At 47.7% G+C, this 22303-nt stretch overlaps 1 protein-coding gene across 3 annotated transcripts in view; it reads right to left on the bottom strand.

Moving 5' to 3' along the window:
- SATB2 (SATB homeobox 2) overlaps positions 1–14182 on the bottom strand; it is a 192176-nt gene extending 177994 nt beyond the window's left edge. The window contains exons 1-2 of one of the 3 annotated variants that reach the window (XM_027124972.1): positions 13195–14182; positions 8604–8831 (exon numbers count right to left, since the gene is read on the bottom strand). In XM_027124972.1, the coding sequence (XP_026980773.1) occupies positions 8604–8772 (169 nt within the window). In that variant the 5' untranslated portion in view covers positions 8773–8831; positions 13195–14182. The other 2 variants (XM_027124950.1, XM_027124960.1) reach the window with 2 other exon arrangements.
- Between the last annotated feature and the right edge of the window lie 8121 nt (positions 14183–22303).

Below are 22303 nucleotides of genomic sequence, written 5' to 3'. Positions count from 1 at the left end.
CATGAATGTCAGGTGATGTGTCCATGTAGAAACTCGGGGTCCCCAACACCCCACATGAACCGAGAAAAAATAAGGGTGCTCATTATTCACCTTCAACTTTCTCCCTCCCCTTCAGCCAGGGGAGGAAGAACAGCAGATCCAGGGACCACACCTAACCCTTACTTTGCAGAACTTTGTAACAAGAGGAACATTCATTACTTTTTACTTCCATTTACATAGATAAAAAAGAGAAAGAAAGAGAGAGAGAGAGAGAGAGAGAGAGAGAGAGACAGAGAGACGGAGGGAGAGAGGGAGTGTATGTATAAACTGTGTATGAAGACAAATCAGTGAGCACTTCTCATGTCTCCTGAGCAACTACCTCCCGGGGGCTCCTCTCTGAACTTCCCAGGGAGGAGCAAGAACCAAATGGTCTCTCCCCAAAACAGATTTTAGCTAATAAATACAGCAAAGTAAGTGAAAAGTACTTGAGTTATTCTGCATCTTCTTCAAGACTAAAAATTTGTACGTTGTGTGACAGGTCCCCCTCATTTTTCTTAATGATGTTTTTATTATTCTTTCACTCAATTAAAGCAGAAATGGATATTGCATCTTCTGACTGTATAATTGTTATTGTAATCTGTCTTCGATCACTGCTTGGGAAATGGGTCCGAAACAACATAAACTCTCCACTGCCTCAGAAGGCATGTCATTCTCTTTTACTACGACACTTAAAGAGACATTTATCATGCCGCTCTGTTAGCATCTTCGGGTTATGACTAAAGAAAGCTCTTGTTCTGTTAACCAAAAAGAAATAATAATAATGTTTTGAAAACATTGCTATTTGAAGAGTTTTGATGTGAATGCGTTTTCCTTACAAGCGATCAATTTTTGCTTTTCTTATATGTATATATAAATAATTGGAACCAACGCAAGAAAAACATGCAATTTTAATGTGGGGAATAATCAGGAAATTTGAAAATCAATCTTAGTCAGTTATAAAAGAATGGATACACTTGCTTTCTAGCCAAATTTTCTTTTTAAAGTAAAAAATATTTTTAAAAGAAATAAAAGACATCTTTCCTTAACATTATGAAATTAAAATTGTTTCTACGAAAAGTGAAAATCACCTCTGTCAGATCTTAGTGCTTTGGAAAACATTTTCTCTAACTAGAGTCTCTATTAATTTGTTCATATCTGTGCAAGTCTTCAACAAAACAAAGAAAGTCACTGAGCTGCTGTGCACATTTCAATAACTGTGCAACCATCAGTAGGCACCAAACATTTACTCTGGTGTGAAATGCACCCCTTTTCATATACGGTAGCTTGAAGGGTTTCCCCTTAACTTTTTAATCTTTTTTGTTACGTTATGCTATAGTTTAACAGCCCACTGTGCTAAGGTAGAACTCCATTCCAATGATAAGGCAACTAGTTAAGGGCAGAACCTAATCTGCCTCACCCACTAACCAACAGTAATAATACTGGGAGCAATTAAAATTGAAATATACATCCCCCAGAGAGTTTTACTACCCTAATGTGTCATAAGCACAAATAATATTCTTAGTACAATATAAGACTGCCATAATTTGCTCATAACTTTCTTGCAAGGTTCAAATTCTTGAAATTTCTATTAAGGATTTTTCTTCATTTTAAGCATTTGTCAAACTAATAACTATAATATTCACTAGTTTATTTAAAAATTTTTTAAAGGTATACACATCAATTAAAAATGGAAAAAATACACACGATAAGCCCAACTGCCATAACTGTATATCTATGGCACATTTACTCCATTTTAGGTCATTTTTACCTGGTTAATAAAAAATCTGGAATAAGTAAAACTTTGCAAATGAGAAGCCAAAGACAAGTTGTAGAAGACAATTTTTGATGCACCCTTTCACTGCCTCGTAATTATACTGATTTTACCACAATTTTTAAATCACTTGCTATTAAACAGCAAAACAATTCTGTTAATTGAAAGCAAAAAAAATTATATGTATAGATGGAGTGCCATGATTTTGAAAACTCCACCATAGAGCATTTTTACATAAACACTGTATAGCATGAAGTCCTTGTGGGGCTTGTTTCATGTAAAAGAAGAAAATAAATGTTTGGTTGCTCACTGACTTCAGAAAATAAAGAAAATCGCACCCTATAGAGGCCACATCTGTACTTTTTTGGAAATCTGTAAGTTCTCAACTGGCTTTTGTTTTAACTCATACCCCAATTCCACGCAGGGCAGTCTACTTTGACTTTGAAATATCTATCACATTATCCGTAAGTAGTAGGATGATGAATCCTTTGTATATAAAAATCAATTTTTAACGCATAGACATTTCCAAACCTCTGTTGCACCTTAAAATAAAAGGAATTCACGGCTCTCCACATTGACACCCTAAATTAAGGATGGAGAGCAGTGGTAATTGGAAGTGAGAAAGGCCCAATACAAAGTCAGCAGAAGGAAATCACTCATTTTTAAATCCCTATAAAGAAAACAAAAGGCAAACTCTCTTCTTCATTTTTTGAGCTAAGCATAAATGTCTCCTACTTGAAACCATTTTCAGTTCTTTTCTTTCTTTCTTTTCACTCTCTCCCTCTCCCTGTCCCTTCCTTCCTTCCTTCCCTGCTTCCTTCCTTCCTTCCTTTCTTTCTTTCTTTTTTTCCAAAAAGTAATGAGTTAAAATGTGTGAGTTAGATCCAACATTTCACTGCTGTTCTTATTCTTGGGGAGTTGGGGGGGAGGGGGAACTTGCTGCCAAAGCTTCAGAAAAGAGAGTTTAGGCTGCTAATTTTCCGTTCACAAAATCTAAATTCCCCTCATGCATCTCACACAACTCATGAAATAAAATGAAACAGTATTATATCACTGCAAATTGAGACATTTTTATCAAAATAAAGAGTGATGATGCCAACATTTCATTTGTCATTTCCCACTTGTCACTTTCCACTGACAAACTGTTACACATACAACTTTTGTCAAATGCTCCATCCTTAAATATGTTCCAAAATGCCATTGTATCTCAGCATTCATGTAAGGGAGATAGTAAAACTATGTTACCACACATTAGTTACATAGGTTAAAAAAAAAAAGCCTACTTATTAGGTAAAAGAGTATAAATAACTTTATTTACATGCTATGTAAGATAAAGTTTGGCTTCTTGAAATGAAATAAACTATGTACATGTTTTTGGCACCTAATGTGAGATTACTAGTTATAAAAAACTTTTTTAATGATGAGAAATTGTCATTTTGCTCTATACTGGAAACATAAAGTTTTCTACCTTATTTTCAGTCAAAAAAAAAAAGAAACCTAAAAACTCTAAAAAGACAAAAGAAAATAATGCAATTTGAAATTCATCTAACTCTGTCAATTTGTCTTTTTTATATATCATATAAACTGTCTCCACGTTGAATCTTAAAAAAGAGTTTTAAATTATCAAAGTAGCACCACCAAATTTGACTGCTTACCAGATACGCCTTGTCAGATACACCAAATAATTACCATGTCTTGCCTGGAATAAAACTGATTTCCATATTCTTAAAATAACTCAAAATTAACATTCTTAGATATCTAATAAATTATGATTAGTCTGTTTCCCTCCCTACAGAGATAGATAGGCAAAATATATACACACATTCACACAAGGAGAAAAGAATTAACACAGGATATCTAATATGTACAGACTGATACTCTTAGTCACAACCCCCTGAAAAAAGAGAATACTGCTTATTGTCTGCAGTGGTTAGAAAACAGACGCCTTAAGGGACATCTATGTAGTTCTAACACACACACACACTCACACACACACACACACACACATTTCACTGCAGATGATCTTGAATATATAATGGTCAGTGGGGTTTCTACTGATGGAATATAAGGCTTCCAAAATTACTCAAAACATCAAATTATGCTCAAGACTTTGAGGGGCGGATACCCTATGTTCTGTTTAATGTGTATGTTCCATTGCATATGTTTTTTTAACCAAGTATATCTTTATTTTAATAACAGGCCAAGGACCGAAAACACTTTAGAGAGGGCTATTTTTCTACCTCAGCAAAACTACAGAGGACATGCTAGATTGTTGGATGACCCCAAAGCCTAAGTTCATTCTATTTAAAAGATCTTAAACCCTTAAAAAAAAAAAAAAAAAAAAAAAAAAAGTGGAGTACAAGACCGAAATACAACCTTTTCACTTTTAAAGTAATAACGAGTCTTCCCTACAAGCATAATGGTATAACATCCTAGGTTAAAATGAATTTAATGAGTTTTCTCCATTTTGCCTATGTTGACAATACGTTTCAAATTTCTAAATATTTTATACATTTCAATAGGTCAATATCTATACTCTTTCATATCTGCCCTCCTTTCAAAAAGTAAAATATCTCTCTACAACTGCTCATATGGTGACTACATCTGACCTGAACTGCATTTCTTTTACTCTTATCTAAAAGGAAATGTTCCACATGCAGACAATTAAACTAACTGTTGTTGTAGACAGTGTTCAGCTCTAAATGAGGCCCTGCGCAACAATCATGATCACATTTGCTTCCCTATTTGAGTACATCAGTGTGTATTGCATAATGATTTTTTTTCCCCTTGCAACAAGACAGTTATGTTCTTGAAAGGGCTGCCTGGTAGCAAGAAGAATAGGTTTACTTCGGGTCAAAGAGTTACAAGATAACTTCAACAGACAATTCTTCAACAAAATTAAAGTTATTTTAAAAACTAATTTTTCCCCAAAAAGCTATTTTTTTCCAAAAAAATCAAGATATTCTCAGTGTTTAAACATCTTTCCTTGAACTCTAGAAGATTTAACACAAAAAAAAGTCATCAAAATTCATAAGAAAATGAAAAATATCAAAAAGATTTCTGATGTTTAATGCCTCCTATCAGCAAATACACCATCTGGTATACTCAAGCGCTGTTCATTCAGTTTAAATAAAGCTGTCTGAAAAGTTCTTCTTTAAGCCAAACATTAAAAAATGAAAATGCTTGTGTTAACAATGAATGAAGCACAGTAATTTATTGCTATTAAAGCACAACTGGCCAGCGCCTTTCAGCAGTCCAGGAGGAAAGCAGAATGCCTTGCTTCCTCTGGAAACTTGATTGGCATCACTTTCATTTTATGCTGTAGGTTGTGTGGCTGAAGCATTACATACAGCAGAACATTTTAGGTACTTATGCTAATGGTGGTAAAAGGATCATCTGATTCTTATATTCATCATCCTTAATAATCTTTTCTTTTTCTAAATCTTCAAATAGATCTGTAAGTTTTAATCAACAATTTCACAAATATAAATTTCCCCACCATTAATCATCCTTTTTCAAAATCCTTATGGAGTGAATTACTAGCTGAGAGAGGACGCCAATTCTAGTAAGTGAATGTTACCCAGCAGGGATATAAAGCTGTCAACACCATGGTGCTCTTGCTTGCTCTAAACTCTCTCCCAGCCTTCATATGTTTTTTAAAGAGATATTAGCCTTTTTTTTTTTCCAGGACCTTCTATAAAAGCTGACTGTCATACACATATGAGCACTTATATTTTATTACATACATGCTTTAAAACGCACTGCTTAGATAAGAGCAAATATAGCCTACAAAGTGTTAGAAATACAAAACAAAATTGATCTACTTTCTAATAGTCTTCTAAAGCTAACCACATTGTAAACAACACACTCTTAAGTCCCCTATTAAAACAGAACCCTGAAGACTGTGACAGTGTTTCTACCACCTCATCTAGTCAAATCCAGACACTAAAATTATGTCTCTCTCTTTTTTTTTTAGTTCTCATCAGAAACATAGCAAACTCTCTCTCTCCCTAAAAAAGGTAGAATAACAGCAACAGAATTTATTAGGGCAACCAATGCATTCAGAAGCATTTATTCACCTATTTATCAGAAGCAGTAAGATAAACTGACATTTTATTGAGCAACCAATTAACTTAATGATTTCCCCTATTTTTAGGGGGAAAGCATTTAAAAAGAGAATCACTGAAGATTGACAAATACATCCTCCCAAATTTTGAGCTCTATTTTTAAAATATATATGATTATAGCCATCTTTACAACATTGACAAGACCGCAATATATCTGAAAATGGTAATAAATGACGCAGAGCTACAAATATTTTTGTAGTTTTCTATACTTATTATATTGCTTCATAAAGAAAATTTAAACAAAAGGAGGTAGGGTGATAGAAATATAATCTATTTTATATTTACTCTATGTTCTAAAAAAAAACTTATTTGAATTATAAAAGAACCGCTAAATAGAAATATATTTTAAACATTTTTAAAATTTAGAATGTGCATTTTTAAAAAGGCTTTGCTTTTCTCCAGTCTATATACATGATTAAAAGTCATAATGAAATAAAATTATTAACATCTCAATGTACATTTGGAAACTATATAAACTTAAACCCACAAAATAATCATTAACATTCATAAGAAAACTTTGTACTATTGAAATTTTACGTTCTAAGTTGTTATATTTGAAAGCTTTCTAAATTAAAATCTTTCCAAACAATCTATTAAGTTCTATCGAGTAAAATCTTTCTTATAAAAAAATCTTAAAAAATCCACCATAGGTAAACTATTGTAACCGCTTTACTGTTAGGTATCATAAATGGTACTTACTGAGACAAAATAATGTCATCTTTATTTTCAGTTTGGGAAGCAGCTAAGACCTTTGATATTACTAAATTAAGTTAAAGCTCAGAAAAAAGTGACTATACGAGCTTGTCGAAACAAATTTATTATTCCTCACCAAGACTTAATAATATTTGTCTATATCAAATTTATGGTAAGTGGCCAAATGTGAACTATAGTCTCAGAAAATATGAAAAGTAACCACTATTTTACACTGAGGGTATCCCTAGGTCAACAAAATCAGGCAGTTTCCTTCAGTAAGATATAGGGGAAAAAAAACCTTTTTGTAGGGAAGCACGATTGGTAACCATTACATTCTAAAATGTTTAGAGACTTCTTTCAACTTAGTGAGCTTAGAAAGAAACCAAAATTTCAGTCCAGGTTTTTTTCTTTAATGCATAAGGCCACTTTGAGAACACATCCTCTCCAAGGATTTCCAAAAGTTTTTCAATCCAACATTACCAGCACTTATCATAACCATCTCACATTGGGTCCCACCACATTCACCGTATATTTTTCTTTCTTATATGCATACACTAAAAAATGATCCGAAAAGTCTGAAGTTATTGCTTCAATCTCAAGACAACACACTAATAAACACTATTTCTAAAAAGTGAGTCACAAAACTATCAAGTTTTCTTTTGCTTCATTAAAGTATATCTTCAAGTCCCTAAAATGAAAGATACATAAGTCACAATCTGTGGTCAAATAATTTAGTTAAAGCTTCTAAAACTGAGAGAATGAGTGCTTCTCCTTACATTAGTTCCTTAATGTAAGGAACTAAGGCAAACCTTCTTGAATGTCTACCATGAAGAAATAGTAATAGCAAAATAAGTAAAAATAAAAACGTGTTCTTTTATAAATTGTTGTCTGTTTATAAAATGTCTTTAAAAGGGAGTGGATATTTTGAATTAAGGCTTTACTTGGAAATACCAACTATGGCTCTTTAGAACATGGGAATTTATCACTAACTTTTGCCAGGGTTTTGTTTCATTTCAGGCTGGCTAATATAAGAATTATATTAAACAGACTATTACTGAAAATATTAGGGGGGAAAAAAACCTTTAGAAGCAAAATAAAAAAAAGATTAAACTAGTAATTGACGTCAAAGACAAAAAAACTGCATGCCATGTAGAACTGTGCATTTATATTTAAAAAACAACTAAGGAAATGTCATATAAACCTCAAAATATTTCAATAATGTTTAAATTTCTTGCATATCTTTATTTTATAAAATTACTTTCCCTAACCACTTTAAAAGAAAGTGGTTGTTTAAATAGCAAAAACTACGAAAGATTTTAAGTAATGTTAAATTCTTGGAAAGAAAAACAGCAGGCAGTCAATAAGACTATGCTATTTTTACCTGTTGTGCTATAATTCATAACAAAGTTACAAATGTATGACTTTAAACTTTATTTTTAAAAAAACGGTAGCATTAAAGTCTCTAAGGGCCTGACAGATTCATAGTGATTCCTTATTTCCCACTTGAAATGTGGCTGGAAATATTCCCAGTTGTTAATCATTTGTCTCGAAGCACTGTCCTAACTACAAAGTAACACCAACACTTGCTCCTGTACTAACCTGAACATTAAACATTAGTCCATAAAAGCGAACGCACCTAAACTTCATCCCTACAACAGATACTCTGAGGCAAGGCAAAAGAGTTAAATCACTAAAAAGCTCTCTAGGAAAATCTAGAAACAGTTAGCTGGCTGTGACATAAACCTGCCAACACCTCAGCACACAGTGGCAAAGTGCCCAAAAAATGCCACCGTCCGGGTAAACCACTTTCTTGTTTTAACTCGAGATGAAGCTACCAGTTGCAGAGGAGAGGCGACGGGGGCATTATTTGGCAACCTGGAATTCACTTCCTGTAATCCTACACCGCGACATCGCCTAATCAACCTGAACCCTGACACCCGGGCCTTTATCACCCGGCCGCGGGCTGCGCGCGCCTCCCTGCTCCGGGCTGTTACCTCCCACGGCCTTGGCCACGGCGCCGTTGGGCCTCCCGCGGGCTCCCATGGGGCTGCCGTTCTGCTCCAGCCGGGCCACCTTCACCGGGGGAGGACCCTTAACGTCGGGGCTGCCGCTCCGCCGGTCGGGGCTGTCCCGCAGACACGGGCTCTCGCTCCGCCGCTCCATGCTGCTCCGACTCGGAGACAAAGTTCCCACCGGCAGGTCGCAATAAAATGCACAGGGACCTAGGGAGGGGGCGGGGGGGGAAAGGGGGAGGGAAAAAAAAGAGGGAAAACCGCTCACACACGTGATAGACGTTTAGGCCAGTGGCAGAGCGCTGCACCAAAGCCACACAAACTTCCTCCCACGCTGCCCGAGGGGCCCGAACAGGGAAGCCGGTCCCAACCTTACACTGGGCGGCCCAAAGGAAACCCAGAACTTGGGGTGCCGCGATTCTGCCCAGTCGCTGCTCCCAGAAGTTAGCTCTGGGTCACGAAGTCCGCCCAGGGCGCCCAGAAGTAATCCATTCATTGGGACAGGGTTGACATAACCCGTTCTCCAGTGCGCCGACCTTGCTGTCGGGGGGTCAGGGCTGCGGAAGGAGTGAACTTCCTAAGAAGACATCTCACTCACTCAAGGAGTGGGTGCGGGTGTACATAAGTCCATATGAAAACAAATTAACCACAAGAAGAATGCGTTCTGAATCGCGGGGCAGTAGGCAAAGGCCTGCCAAAAAGACCCTTGAATCCCCGCTTTTTACCTTTACCGAGCACGTCCTGGGACACACACACACTCTGCACAAAATCAACCCTGATTCCACATTAATAAGCATCCCCAAACACTTGGCGGTATTCATCAAAATAACCTCAAGCGGGGTCTACAATCGTTATTATTTTGGAAAGTTCTAATCTTCATCCGATCCTGAGTGATTTTTTTAAAAAGCTCTTCCGCATAAATTACAAAAGCAAAAGAATTTAAATTATTAGGTGCGGGAGCAGCCTTCATCAACCCCAATTTTAAAATCTCTCCAAAAAGTTTTCTCCTGGGTCGCCTGGCTGGCAGCGCGCTCCTCACGGAACCCGCAGATCTCGGCACCCCCGGATTTTTGGGGGGCGGCGGCGCTGGAGGAAACACCTGATGAAACGGCACTCACATTGTCACTGACATCCCCAAGAAGCAGGAGGAACCCGGCACAACAAAGTGCGCTGGGAATCCTCGCGGGCGCTCTGGCCGTGGGAGAAGCCGCGTGGCCACGGCTCAAGGAGACAAGGTGGGGGTGGCAGAGGAGAGGTGAGAAGAGATGCGAGTGATGTAGAGACAGAGCGCCAGGGCTGAGGGCGAAGGTTCCGCCCGGATTCCCTCGGCTGCGCTGTCTAACGAACAGCGCGAGAGCTGCGGGGAGGGAACTCAGCAGGACCCCGGGGCTTCCCCGAACTCCGGAGCCTGGCGCGGGCGCCTTCGCGCTGAGTACTTACTGCTCACAGTCTGTCTGTAACTTGGCTGGCTGGGGCTCTGTCCATGGAGCAAAAGTAGAGAATCCAGGGTGGAAAGTTTCTGGTGATTTGCCTTGCAGTGTTCTCCTAGTCTTCCTTTCTCTTTCCTCCTTTCCCTTTCCTCTTTCCCAGGTCCAAACGTTTAGGGTCCTGGGTCAGGGTGTCTTCTTAGTGCGGCGATGGTTGTTATGATGATGATGATGGGGGGTGGGGGGAGTAGAGGGAGGAGGAGAAGAGGGAAAGGAGGGCTCCTCCAAAGGAACACCCGAGCGAGCGCGGGAGGAGGCGACAGAGGAGGGGAGAAGAGAGAAGGAGGCTGAAAAAGCCTTTTCACACCTTCGGGAAGGAGACCCGTTCTGGCGAGAAAGGGCTGAAAACTGGGAGGCGGCGGAGGCGGGCCGGGGCTGCCGCTTCGCAGGGCGGCTAGCTCGCGAGGAGGCGCGGCCGGAGCCGTAGGGCCGGTGCCACCGAGAAGCGAGAAGGCGCAGGGACCTGGGACCGCACGCGGGAGGAAAAGCGGCGGCCGCCCAAGCTGTCACCTCCAGCCTCTCCCCTTTCGGCCGCCGCCGCCAGCAGCCGAAGCCGGACTCACTGACAAGCCGCAGAGAGAGACACAGTGAGAGGGAGATGATTATTAGTTGCGTTGAGTCATCAGGCAAAGTGAGTCCTTTTGGGTTGTCCTCGGTTTCCGATTTCTCCCCCTCCCCCTGTCCGTCCCCAGATCTAGCGCCTTCAAAATAATAATTTGGGGTGGGGGTAGGGGAAGTCTCTGGGTTATTTCGGGATGGGGGTTGGGGGGAAAAGATCTAAACCCGAGCCAGACTGGTCCACCGCATTGAAGGAGGAGAGTGGGGGGGCGGGGAGGAGGGCCGGGGAGGTTGCGGAGGGAGGGGGCCCCGCCTGGCAGGAAATTAAACATCAATCAATCAATCGCTGTGAGGCCGGCGACCGAACAGCGGCGGAGCTGCAGAGGAGGCAGAGGGACTGGAGAGGGGCGGGTGGGAAGCAGGGAGGAGGGAGAAGAAGGAAGGAGAGAGTCGGCGGTGGGAGAGCGGTGTGGCGAGGACCGCGCGCGCGCGGCGCGGCGGGGGACCTATGGCAGGGAACCGAGGGCCTCGCGAGGCGGTGGCCGCGGCTGGTGGGTGGGTGCGCCCGGGTACAGGCGGGAGCTGGGGCCCGGGGTCTCGTCCTCCTCCTCCTCCTCGCGGCGGGTCCAGGGCGCGGCCGCCTCGCCCAGCCCTGAGGCGCACTAGTCCCGGCTCGGAGGCGGCGGCAAGGTAGGCGGTGGTTGCCTCGTCTCCCGGCGGAGGCACAGACCCACGCGCAGGAGGCAACCACGGCTGCCTCGGCTCCGGGTTCTGCTAACTACGCGGAGTACTTTCGACTTTGGAGATAGGAGGGCTATCACCTCCCCCACCCACCGCCTCCGCCCACCACGCACCGCCTCCGCCCCTCCGAACAACTTTTCCCGGTGCCTTCGAGCTCCCCCTCCGTGCGGAGCCAGCCGTCCGGGCCCGCCGCGCCGCCGCACGCGCTAGGAAGGCCGCTTCTCCCTCACAGTTGGCGCTGCCGTGGGTCCAGAACAATAGCCCGGGTGTCCCGAATGGCAGGAGCACCAGCACTGCCCGCCGGGCGGCGGGTGGCACAGGGAAGGGGGCTGCAGGAGGGTCGCAGGGCGGGGAGCATCCCTGGATGACGTCCCTGGAGCGCTGGCAGCGCCGGCGACATCTCGAGCGGCGCAGCCCGGGCAGCCTACAGGCCGTGACGCGGTGGCAGCGAGGGCGGCGGGGCTCCCTGTCCGCTGGCTGCTGGGCTGGGACTCCTGGGATCCCAAGCCGCTCGGGCCCTAGGCTGAGAGCGCGGTCAGAGCTGTGCGGTGGGGACCCGGCCTCCCCATCCCGGGGGAGGCCGTGCGGGGGCGTCCCCAGCAGGTCCCGCGAAGGCGTAACTGAGCCACAAACTTTTGCCGACTCCCGCGGCCGCGGTCCACCGTAGCCCGGCTCCGGCCGCGGTGCTCATTTAAGGTGGCCCGGGCGCTAGCCGAGCAGACCGGGCTCTGGCCGCGCTTTTGTCCCTAAGATCCCTCTTGGACGCGGAACCTCCTTAAAGAAAGCACGTGGGAAGGAGCCGCGGCCCCCGCGAGACCCCGGGGGGCGCCTGCTGACACTCCCGGTCCCGACCTGATGCGGGAAAATGTGGATGCGTCCCCGCCCGTCTTGAGGCCAATGAAGCCTCCTGAGCTGGCGGTATCTCTAGTCGCTCCCGCACACCTTGGTTCTCCCTCCTAACCCCTGGGACCCCGAGGACTCCCAACCATCTCGTCGCCTGAGCCGCCGGTCTCCCTTAAGAAGCGCTGACTCTACGGCGGCGCCAGAGGGCCAAACTAAATTCGATCTCGGGAAACGCGCTCGGGGGGCAATTATGGAAATCTCGGTCGGGTGCACCCGCCGCGGGAAGCCGCGTCAGCCCAGTGTACCCGGGGCCAGGCCGCCCTCCACTCGCCGCACGAACCGGCGCGCGGCGTGCACCTGGCCTCCCCTCAAAAGCAGGGGAGGAGGCGGGGGAGATTCTGGAAGAGAAAGGGTCCCAGAAGTGAAACCTGCCCCCGGCCTAAGTCTCAGAGCCCAGAATCCGAAGGACCCCGCACCCAGTCGCCGCCCACCAAGTTCCAAAGGAGCGCTAGGCGACCCGAGAGGCGGTGGGAGACAAGCGGAGAAAGGAAGCGAGATGGATAGCAAAGCTTCGGGGAGCCAGCCTGGGGGTTTTAGGCTGCGTTTGCTTTTCCCTGTGCCCTCCACAACCTCATCCCCCTCCCACCTCCCCAAAAGAACGAGTTAGAGAAAACGCACAATTCGGAGTCTGTGAGAACAAAGTGGCTCTAGCAAACCAACTTCGTGGTGCTAGCTAAAAGGTTTGGGGCTGCAAAGAAACAAACTGTAAGTTCGATTGACAAACTTTTTTTAAAAATCTGTAATATCAAGTCGGAATGGGAAGAGGGTGTTGCAAAAGCCAACTACTACCACTGTCAAAAGTTTAAGCCCGTTTTCAAAATGGGGAAAAGACGCATTTCTTATTAATACCTTAACAACGATAATAATGCTGTTTCTTTCCTTACCTTGGTGTTGAACTGCAGAATCCTCCGGATCAATGTCCAGGAACTTAGAAGAATTGGTGATATTAGGACTTCAGTACTTCTGGAAAAAAATGCAAATGGTTTAGCCAGGATCTTTCCTGTCTGATTCGTCACTATTATTATATCTGATGATGCGAATGGTTGGAGCGATTCAATCTTAAGTCATTAATGAGCTATTTTATAAACACCACTGTCTGAAGATCTTCATTTACATTTTGCGAAGGATCACTTCGCTAACCTCACAGGCTTATGTCAACAGCATGATTATGGGGACTTCAGTTACACTCTTATAAACAACACAGCCGTATTGTTAATCGGTTAATATTTTATAAAGTGTAAATATTTTATTATGTTTTGAAAGGAACTATTGATTCTAAATTATTAAACTCCTGAGACGGGCGATTTAAATAAAGTTTAGAGTTAAGTACAATTAAATGTACATTGTGGCTAGTTTGTTTTCAGATTCTGCACTCTTTTTAATTCATTGATTTTTCTTTTAATTGGAGTTTACTCTTGATCATTTTTGGTAATGAACAAATCTATCATTTGGGGCAAAAGAACTCAAAAATTTTAAATTGCATTTAACGTAGAAGAAAATGTCAAATACTATGAATTATTACCAAAAATGTATTTTGAATGTTTGGAGATTTGTGTTCAGAAATTTTACAAATTTCTTTCGATTTAAAAAGGAAGAATTTTAGAGATTTTTGTGATATATGCCCGGTATGGTTTTTTTTTTCTTTCTCCTCTTGAGTTTTGTCTCTAATGAAGGCCTTTTCTGTTTCAAATTACATAAGCTTTTTACTACACAATTTTTGTATTGACCTTATTTCAACTGAAGTAAGTGATTATTTCCAGCATGTTTGATTTCGACAATAAGAAATTTTAAATAATATTTTTACCCTTTGCTAGGATATTCTACTTTTTAAAACAGTAAATAAATTATGATGATTCAAAAGTTTTGTTTGGTTTTGTTTTATATTCCTCAAGTGGCTTATTTCCAAACAGTTTTAAAACAAAATCACACTCAAGAAAAGAATTGGTTTTAATTACTTTTTAAAAAAATAATTTGATCCCGAACGCATTTTTACGCATTACATGATAGTTTGCTCCAGTGCTCAAAGCATAAAGTTCACTTTGGGGGACATTTTTATACCTCAGATTGCTTCTCACTGACGTTTTTGTCGGGAATCTACTCAGACTTTTCCCCCCATCCTCCCCCACTCCCAATTTTTTTCATATGTTATTTAGTCAAAGGTCGTCTGTCTTTCATAATCACACCGAGATTTGTTATTTTAAAAATCAACGGGTCTTTATACGCTGGGCTTAAGTATATATGCTTTTTCTTATTTCCATGTTCTCCCTTTTTCTCTCTATCTCTCGTCGGGCCTTTCTTCTCCCTTATTTTATGGCCTGCACTTTTAATGACATTTCTTGATTTCTGTCTCTCGACACCGAGGTTTGTGCCGTGCTAGCTGTCAACTCTGGCCAACCTTCCTTCCCTGATGCCCGCGCGGGACGGCCTAGGCCCGACTGCCCCGGCGCAGGGTGCCGGGTGCTGGGCGTGGGATCCTGGCTCTCTGCTGGGCCGCCGTGGCCTGTGCCCAGCATCTATCACCAGGCTCCCAGGATTTCAGGTCCGGTCACCCAAGAGGCCCTCCCAGCCGTGCGCTGCATCTTAGAGAACACGGGAAAGTTGTGCCGCCTTTCCCCTCCACTGCCGCAAGCACAGGAGAAAATTCTATGGGAATGGCCAGCGTCAAAAAACCTTTGACGGCTCCTAGGAACCCACGCGGGCCTGCCTCTCCCCCACCCCACCCCACCCCCCGCCCGGGGCTTGCTCTGCTGGGGGCGAGAGGAGGCGGGAGGGAATCATTCCTTTCACTTGAAGCCCACACCAGCTCTGAAGCCAATTTCCGCCACTGACTGTCCGAGGAGAGCTGGGTGACCAACATTTTCGCAGGCCGCATAACTGCGCGGGGCTTGGATTGGAAATTGGATGCGCCGAGGGGACAAGGGCCCGGCGCCAGAATGCCCCGTGGGGAACGCGCCTAGAAGGACCGATCGACCAGGGTGGGCTCCTGCCCTTTCCCAGGCTGCCCCGGGGCGTCTGGGGACTGGCCGGAGCGCAGGGGCGGGGGACACTTACTTCGTTATCCGCACGTCTTCCTCGTTGGCATCAGAGCCGGACAAATCCCAGCCCGCGCCAGTCAAAGATAAATTCCTCCTGGCTCCCCCAGCGGCTCCAGGGGCCTGGGCGGGGGCGGAGCGGTGAGGAGACCGTCGGGCCGCCTAAGGCAGGGGCAGTGGAGGTCGTGCTCCCATCCTCAAATGAACGAGCCCCTGCAGCCCGGACAGCGAGATGCGTCCCAGGGAGACGGCTGATTGGGGAAAGGTGGTGGGCGACTAGTCCGCGTTAGGCGGTGAGCGGAACACCCAAGATGCCAGAGGGTCGGGGGTCAGGGGAACAGACAGTGCAGAGGCCCAGAGCTCGGGAGGGAACGCGCGAAGGTCGGCCCCCGGAGCTGCCTCGGGCGAAGACGGAGAGCTTTCGGCACCAGGGTCCCACAGGTAGGGGATGGGAGAGGGCGTCGGGGGTGGGCACTGACTGTCCGGAGCAAGGAAAGTCAGCGGACAGGTTTCGAAGCCAAGGGAAGTCGCTGGGTGTGCTTTCGCCGTGGCGGCGGGCCGGGAGGCCCGGGAGGGCGGAGGGCCTGCGGGCATCGAGCACTACTCCACCGACACAGGACAACGCCCCCAGGGGTCCCGGGTCCCTTCATTCTTTTTCAGACCCAAGAGCTTAAGAGCTGGATCTCCTGCTGCAGCCGCGCAGCGAGAGAACGACGGCCCTGCTAATCTAGTTGGGGGTTTTGTTGTTGTTGTTGCTGTTGTTGTTCTTTTTTTTTTTTTTTTAAGTAGAAATCGACTTTCAACCACGGGGTAACAAGGCAAAGAGGGAAAGAAAACGAAACGCCAAAGAAGCCGCCGCTACCTCCCCGCCCCCACCCCGGGGCGGCCGGGATGGGAGCCCAGAGTCGCGTTCCGGACCCGCTGCTTTTTCTGTCGGGAAACACTGAGCCAGGAAGAAGATGGTCGGTCCCATCTCCAAATCCCGGGCCCAAGGTGGTGGCGAAGAAACCCACGGCCTCGACTCGTCATCGCGGCCCCGTCACCCCCAAGCCCGGGTCAAGGCCCGTGTCCCAGACCTGAGCTGAGGCGTCCTCTCCCGACAGCGCCACCGCGTGGGCTGCGGCCCGAACCTGCGGCGCCGGTTCAGTCCGCTGCGTCCCGGAGCCGGCCTTACACGTCGCCCCAAGTCCTCGGGTTCAGAACGCGGCGGGGCAGGGGCAGGTCCCCGGCCCCGGGCACAACCGGACCACCCAACACAAAAACGCGGCCGGCAGACAGAACACCGGTGCCCTCAGTTTGCCCCAACTCCTTGTAATGAAAAGTACACCTGGAAAGCCCAGGCCGCGGCGCCCCACCCGAACCCCAAACTCCAGGCAGGCCGGCCCGCGTCGTGAAATCCGCGCCCACCCCTAGCTGGGGCGAGCGAGCCCAGGAAGCCGAATCCGAGGCAGCCCAAGGCCAAGCGGCTCCAGGAGCGTTTCGCGGCTCTGGGCCCACGCCGGTCTCGAACCGCGCCAGAGAGAGCGAGAGCGCTTGCTGCGAGACCCAAGGTCCCAGGCACTTACTGGGACCGAGGACCAAGCGGGTGTTGGTCTATCCGGCGGCCCAAAGCCGTCCGGAGTGGCGTGGAACCTGGAGGGCTTTCTGGGCTGGCAACTCGCCAGTTCTCTCGGTCTCACGAACCCCAAAGCCCACTCTCTCAGTCCGGCAAGGCTTGACCCTCGGGCTAAGGCCCAGGCAGCGTTAGTGTCCTGGGGCTCTGTTCACAGTGCCCTGGGGCTCGGTTCTTCCCCACCCCGCGATGCCTTGCCTCCGAGCCCAGAGGCTAAGCCCCGCCGAACCGGGCATCACCTGGCGCTGCCCGGACGCTACGTCAGGACTCCAGAGCCACCACGTCGGGCTTAGAGGACTTTAGTGGGTAGGCTGGGGCTTATCTTAAATTCAATTGTTCCCCGTGCGCGCGCTAGTGCGCACACACATGCACAGACGTTTTGAGACTGTCAGTTATGGAAAGGGACAACGACGCAAAGGTGGAAATTCACCTGGTCCCCACCCTGTTACAAAGCTCCCAGCTCCACACAAAAGAGGAGCGAGCCCTGGACGCCCAAGCGGCCGCTCGGGAGGCGTCCAGAAGCTGCACTCTCGCGGGGCGCCCGGCCAGCCGCGCCAGTTCGCGCGCTCCAGCCCCGGCCGGTGCCCAGCGGCGCCCTAGGGAAGCTGCGCCGGCCTGCTGAGTTCCGGGGCTGGGCGTCCGCCTGGCCTGCTCATCCACGCCTCATCACCTGTCTCTGAATTCTAATTTCTGAAATCTAATCCCCGTAGGCCACGCGGAGCTGTCTCCAAGCGGGCCCGGCCCGGCACCCCTGCCAAGTGGCTCACCTCTGCTTACGGCGCCTGCCTTTACCCCCGGTGCCAAGGACCGAGCGAGTGGCGGCAGGTCAGGGCGCAAACGCCGTCTGCTCTCCTCCAGGAGTAGACAGCGGGAGCCTGCGGCGTCGCTCGTCCGGCCCTGGGGCTGATTTAAATAACTAATAAGCTCAGAGACATTTTACAAGGGGAACTTTTCCTTTTAGTATCAATAAAGCCTAGTAATTGGGTTTGTTGGTTACCTAAGCTCGAGTTTCCCAGTCTCTCTCTCTCTCTCTCTCCTTCTTACTCTCTCTTTCCCTCTCTCTCTCTCTCTCTCTCTTATTCAGAAGCAACGTTTTAAAAAACCGGCAACTGTGGGTGCGTTTGTGTCGGGTGTGCGAGTGTGTGAAAGAAGTTGTTTCAAAAGTCCTTTTCCTGGAGAACAATCATCATTGTCGTTCTATGGTGAAGAGTTTTGAAAGGTGAACTGTTGTTATTTCAGAGGAGGAAAATGTTAACAATTCAAGTCTCACAATACACGTATAATATAAGAAGGGCAGGGGTCCTTAAGATTTTTCCCTTTGAATGTGACAAAGACTTTTGCAGTGCTTCCGTAATAGTTTGCATTTTAATTAAGTCTCTCTACATTTTAACTTCAACTCCTAGATTGTAATGATATCTGTTGTTTTCAGTAAAGACTTCTATACTATAATGCCATCTAATTTTTTGTTTTGATTTTCTAATCTTTTTGAAAGCATATTCTTAGTCATAAGGAATTTTTCCACCTGGGAACAAGTCTCAATTTAAAAATATAAAAGACCTTTCATGAATAACTGCAAATAGCCCATTCGTTAGTGTCCACAGAGGTGTTGGCGCCTACACAAAATCTCGGAAATCTAAAGGCAATCTAAGCATGTTTCTCTACAATCACAGCAATATATATATTTCATCACTGTTGTATGGAAGTAAAAAAGTATTTTAAAATACTTTAAAGAAAAGTGTTATGCTAAAATTTACCTGAACTTAAATTCCCCACTAGATACAACATAGCTAGTGCCCACCAACGTCAGCCTAAACGAAATGAAGAGTACTGCTGAACCAGATTATTGTTGAGGTCAGAAGCTATTCAATGAAAAGCAAAGAGAATTCATGTTTGCAAACCAGGTTGGGGGGAGGGGAAAACCGGCTTCTGAAGTTCCAAGGAACACACCCCAACCTGTGCGCTCACACCTTCAGTGTTTACATACTGTGGAGAACTTTTGCTTTCCACTTTTAGTTTAAAACTTGATGAGCTTTTCCTTAGCTCGGCTTGTTTTAGTCTGTGAGACCCAAAGTCAGCGGAAGGTAGCCTTCTGCCTTGTAACTTCCGGAGGACCAGAGTTACGTGGCGATAGACTCAGCCCTTTGAGCATTCCCAGCGGAGAAGGGCGTCTTACCGACTCTTCTCTGAGCCACCACTTCCCCAACCTCTCCTCCGCACCCGCAGGCTGAGGGCATCAGAGCACCCGACCCGCTTCTCCCTTCTCCAGATAATGCCCCAGTGTTGGTGCTTGCTGCAGAGGGAGCGAACCTTGAGCTGTGGGTGTATACACGCCATCCCCTGCTTTCCCAGAAGGTTACAGACAACTTTCCTTACCATCTGCTGTGGGCCAGCCTCCAGTTCCCGCCCATCCTCCCCAGTGTTGCCAACTCCAGTCTCTAAGTGCTCAGGGCACTCACAGGGGTGCTCCCTTGTCCCCCAAGCTGACCATATTAAGGAAGAACGTGTCCTCTTGGTGCAGTCCTCCGAGTGACAGGAAGTTGAAAACAGTGGCAGAGAAAGATGGAAGGATTAGCAAGGAAAGAGCAGGGCTGAGTAGGGTAACTTAGAACCTCAGCAATGGGCACCTCAGCCTGCCCCAAAAGCCCGGGGCCTCCCCTTCCCTCCCTGCCCTTCCACTCAGGTCCACCTTGGGCTGCGGGTTCCTGTCAGAGCTGCTCTGTGAACTCAAGTGGTCCCTAGGATTTTAAGTACCCCCTTACCCCCGCCATTACCTCCCTGCCATCCTATGTTTTGGTTGCAGTTAACCTGTTTTCTGAGGCTGTGGAAACTCCACTCTTACTCTTTTTCTCTTTGACTCATTCACGCTCCTTTTAAAAAAAGAGCATCCCCCCAAGCCAGGCTTCTGCCAGACCCCATGCGACCTCCCAGAGCTCTATGTGCAAGAGGAGAAGTGATTTGTCTGTTTATAACAGGTTTAATTAAGATAGTTATGTGCCATGAACTCTTTGGGCCCCAGCATTGCATTTTGATTTGGAAAGTCAAATAGAATCACATCTTGCACTCGTGGGGCCCCAGCTTGCCACCCAGGCTGGGGACAGACAGTGTTGTCTGTCTACACCAGCCTCACTGGACTTGGATGAGTCCCCTGCAGAGCTTGCCACCCTGTTTGTCCCTGGTGACCTCCAGTCGGCTTTTCCGGCAAGACCGAGGCCTTCCTGGTAAGGATATGGAAATCCGAGCTCCCGGAGCACTCCTGGTGGCCCTTGGCTAAGTAGCCAAGCGCCCAGCTTCTGCAGATCTGGCTTCCCAACTGCGGAAGAGCTTCTCCGGCCCCAGGCCTTAGTCCCCTGCCCTCCCTCACCCCAACCCTGCAGTTTTAGAGGCAGAGAAAGCTGGGGAGGCCAGTCTCTCCTTTTCCCCAGTTCTGCATCTAGTAACGTCCCCGCCCCCCAACTCTCAGACTGAGGTACTGGGTTGCAGCCGAAGCGTTTTTCTAATTTGTCGTCGTTGGAAACCTCAGACAACTGTAGTGTAAAACTTCAAGGGCTTCCAGGGATATGCTGACTTCAGGCATTCAATGGAAGGGGCGGGGGCGGGGTGAGGGTCGGGGACAGGGACGCCCAGGACAGACGTCCCAACGCGCTCTCTTGGACTTGCCGCCATCTGTAGCCCAGCTGCACACGCCCACGCACTCCTCCACCCTTCCCTCCCCTCTGCCCGGCCTTCGGAAGCATCCCCGCCACTTCTTCGGCCCTCGGAAAGGAAAGGGACCGATCGCGCCAAGGTCTCTCAGTCTCCTCCCAGAACACAAGAGCCAGCTCCGGGTTGCCTGAGGTGCTCCTTACGATGCCTTACGCACTGTGCGTACTTCTACTGCTCCTCTCCTCTCCTCTCCAGCCCCCGGGGCCAGCGCCCAAATCCCCATCACCCCACCACCCCTGCTGTTCTGACCGCCGGGAAGCTGCAGATCTGCCACTAACTGTATCATCCCATCTATAATGGCTCCTCTCGGTTTGCAGTAGATCTGGAATTTAACAAGGGTAACTTTATTATGTTAGGCTTTGGGGCGCTTGAAACATTCTGAGCATGCCCGCAGGAGGTCTCAGAGGAACTGTCCCGAAAGCTGCTGAGAGCAGCCACCTTCTCGACAGGCTCAGCTCTGGCAGGCTGCGCGCTGTGGCTCCAGGGACACCCCCCCTCCGACACCACGGCCTCCTGCAACCAGGATAGGAGGACTGGGTTGGAGAATTGAGTGCGTGTGTGTGTGTGTGGGGGGTCTTTTATTTGAGTTTAGTTTAGTTTGTCTTTACTTCTGTAGAGGGCTGATGCTGGCGCTAAAACTGGGCAGCAGTTGGCCCCAAAGTAACCTGCGACTCGCCCCTCTCCCGTGCGTCACGCAGCAGAGGGTGGCAGTTTGGCAGTAGCTCTGGGAACGCAGCCTGGCAGGGCGTTGGGCCTCGGCGTCCAACTGAGGCCCAGTAGCCCCGCTCGTGTGCGCCTCTTGCCTGGGGTGTTTGTGCATTCTTGGGGCGGTGAGGGCTGCGGGCTGGTGCGGTCCCCAGCCTCGCACTGCCCTTCCGCGCGGGGCTCGAGTAAGGACGCAGTGAATGAATTCATGAAGCAGCTCCACGGCGGAGAGGTCTAAGGAATAGCCGCCCCGGTTAAATGGGCTGCGGGCAGCTGCGGCCGACTGCCCCCTCCCCTCCTCTGAGCAGGCGTGTGGTGGCCCGGGAGCCCCGCCAGCAGCCCCCGCCCATCAGGCGGAGCTCGGGCCCTGGCAATCTCTGCACTTTGTCATCACGCCCGAGTATTTGACATTCGCAATTATCTGCAAATACCCTGATCGGTTTGTATATGAAACACTTTTTTTCCTGCCTAAAGGTTGGAATCTGGTAAGTTTCAGACAAGTGTTTGCGGGGTGGGGGGCGGGGAAGGTGACCCGGGGGAACGCGGGGGACCGGCCCGGTGAACCCTACTCGGCGAGGTGGGCGACAAGAAGGGACCGGGCTGCGTGCCGGCCCCTCCTCTCTCCGCCCTGCTCAGAGGAGAGGTCGCTCGGAGGTAAGGAAGGGCCCAGGCCGCGACCCTTGGGTCCTCCTCTGAAAGGAGCGCCCCCTAATCCCTGCGAGGGGGAGCAGAGATCCCACCAGAGGCAAGGCCCCGAGGTTAATCCTCTTGATAACCGGAAAGGGCGCTGCCCGGCCTGGTTGCCGTCACCGAAAATGTCAGTCACCTGCTCTCGACCCCGCCGCAGATTTACCTGCTCAGAGAGCCATCCCAGAGAGCCCTCCGCTCCGAGCTCTTCCCCGCGCGAGCAGTCTAGGGGAAGTAAACGGCGTCCTCGTTCAA

The sequence above is a fragment of the Aethalodelphis obliquidens genome, unplaced genomic scaffold (assembly GCF_003676395.1).
Source record: "Aethalodelphis obliquidens isolate GAN/ISIS:26980383/991018 unplaced genomic scaffold, ASM367639v1 scaffold2, whole genome shotgun sequence".
In the NCBI taxonomy this organism is placed as follows: Eukaryota; Metazoa; Chordata; class Mammalia; order Artiodactyla; family Delphinidae; genus Aethalodelphis; species Aethalodelphis obliquidens.
This window is presented reverse-complemented; position numbering and strand designations above follow the sequence as displayed.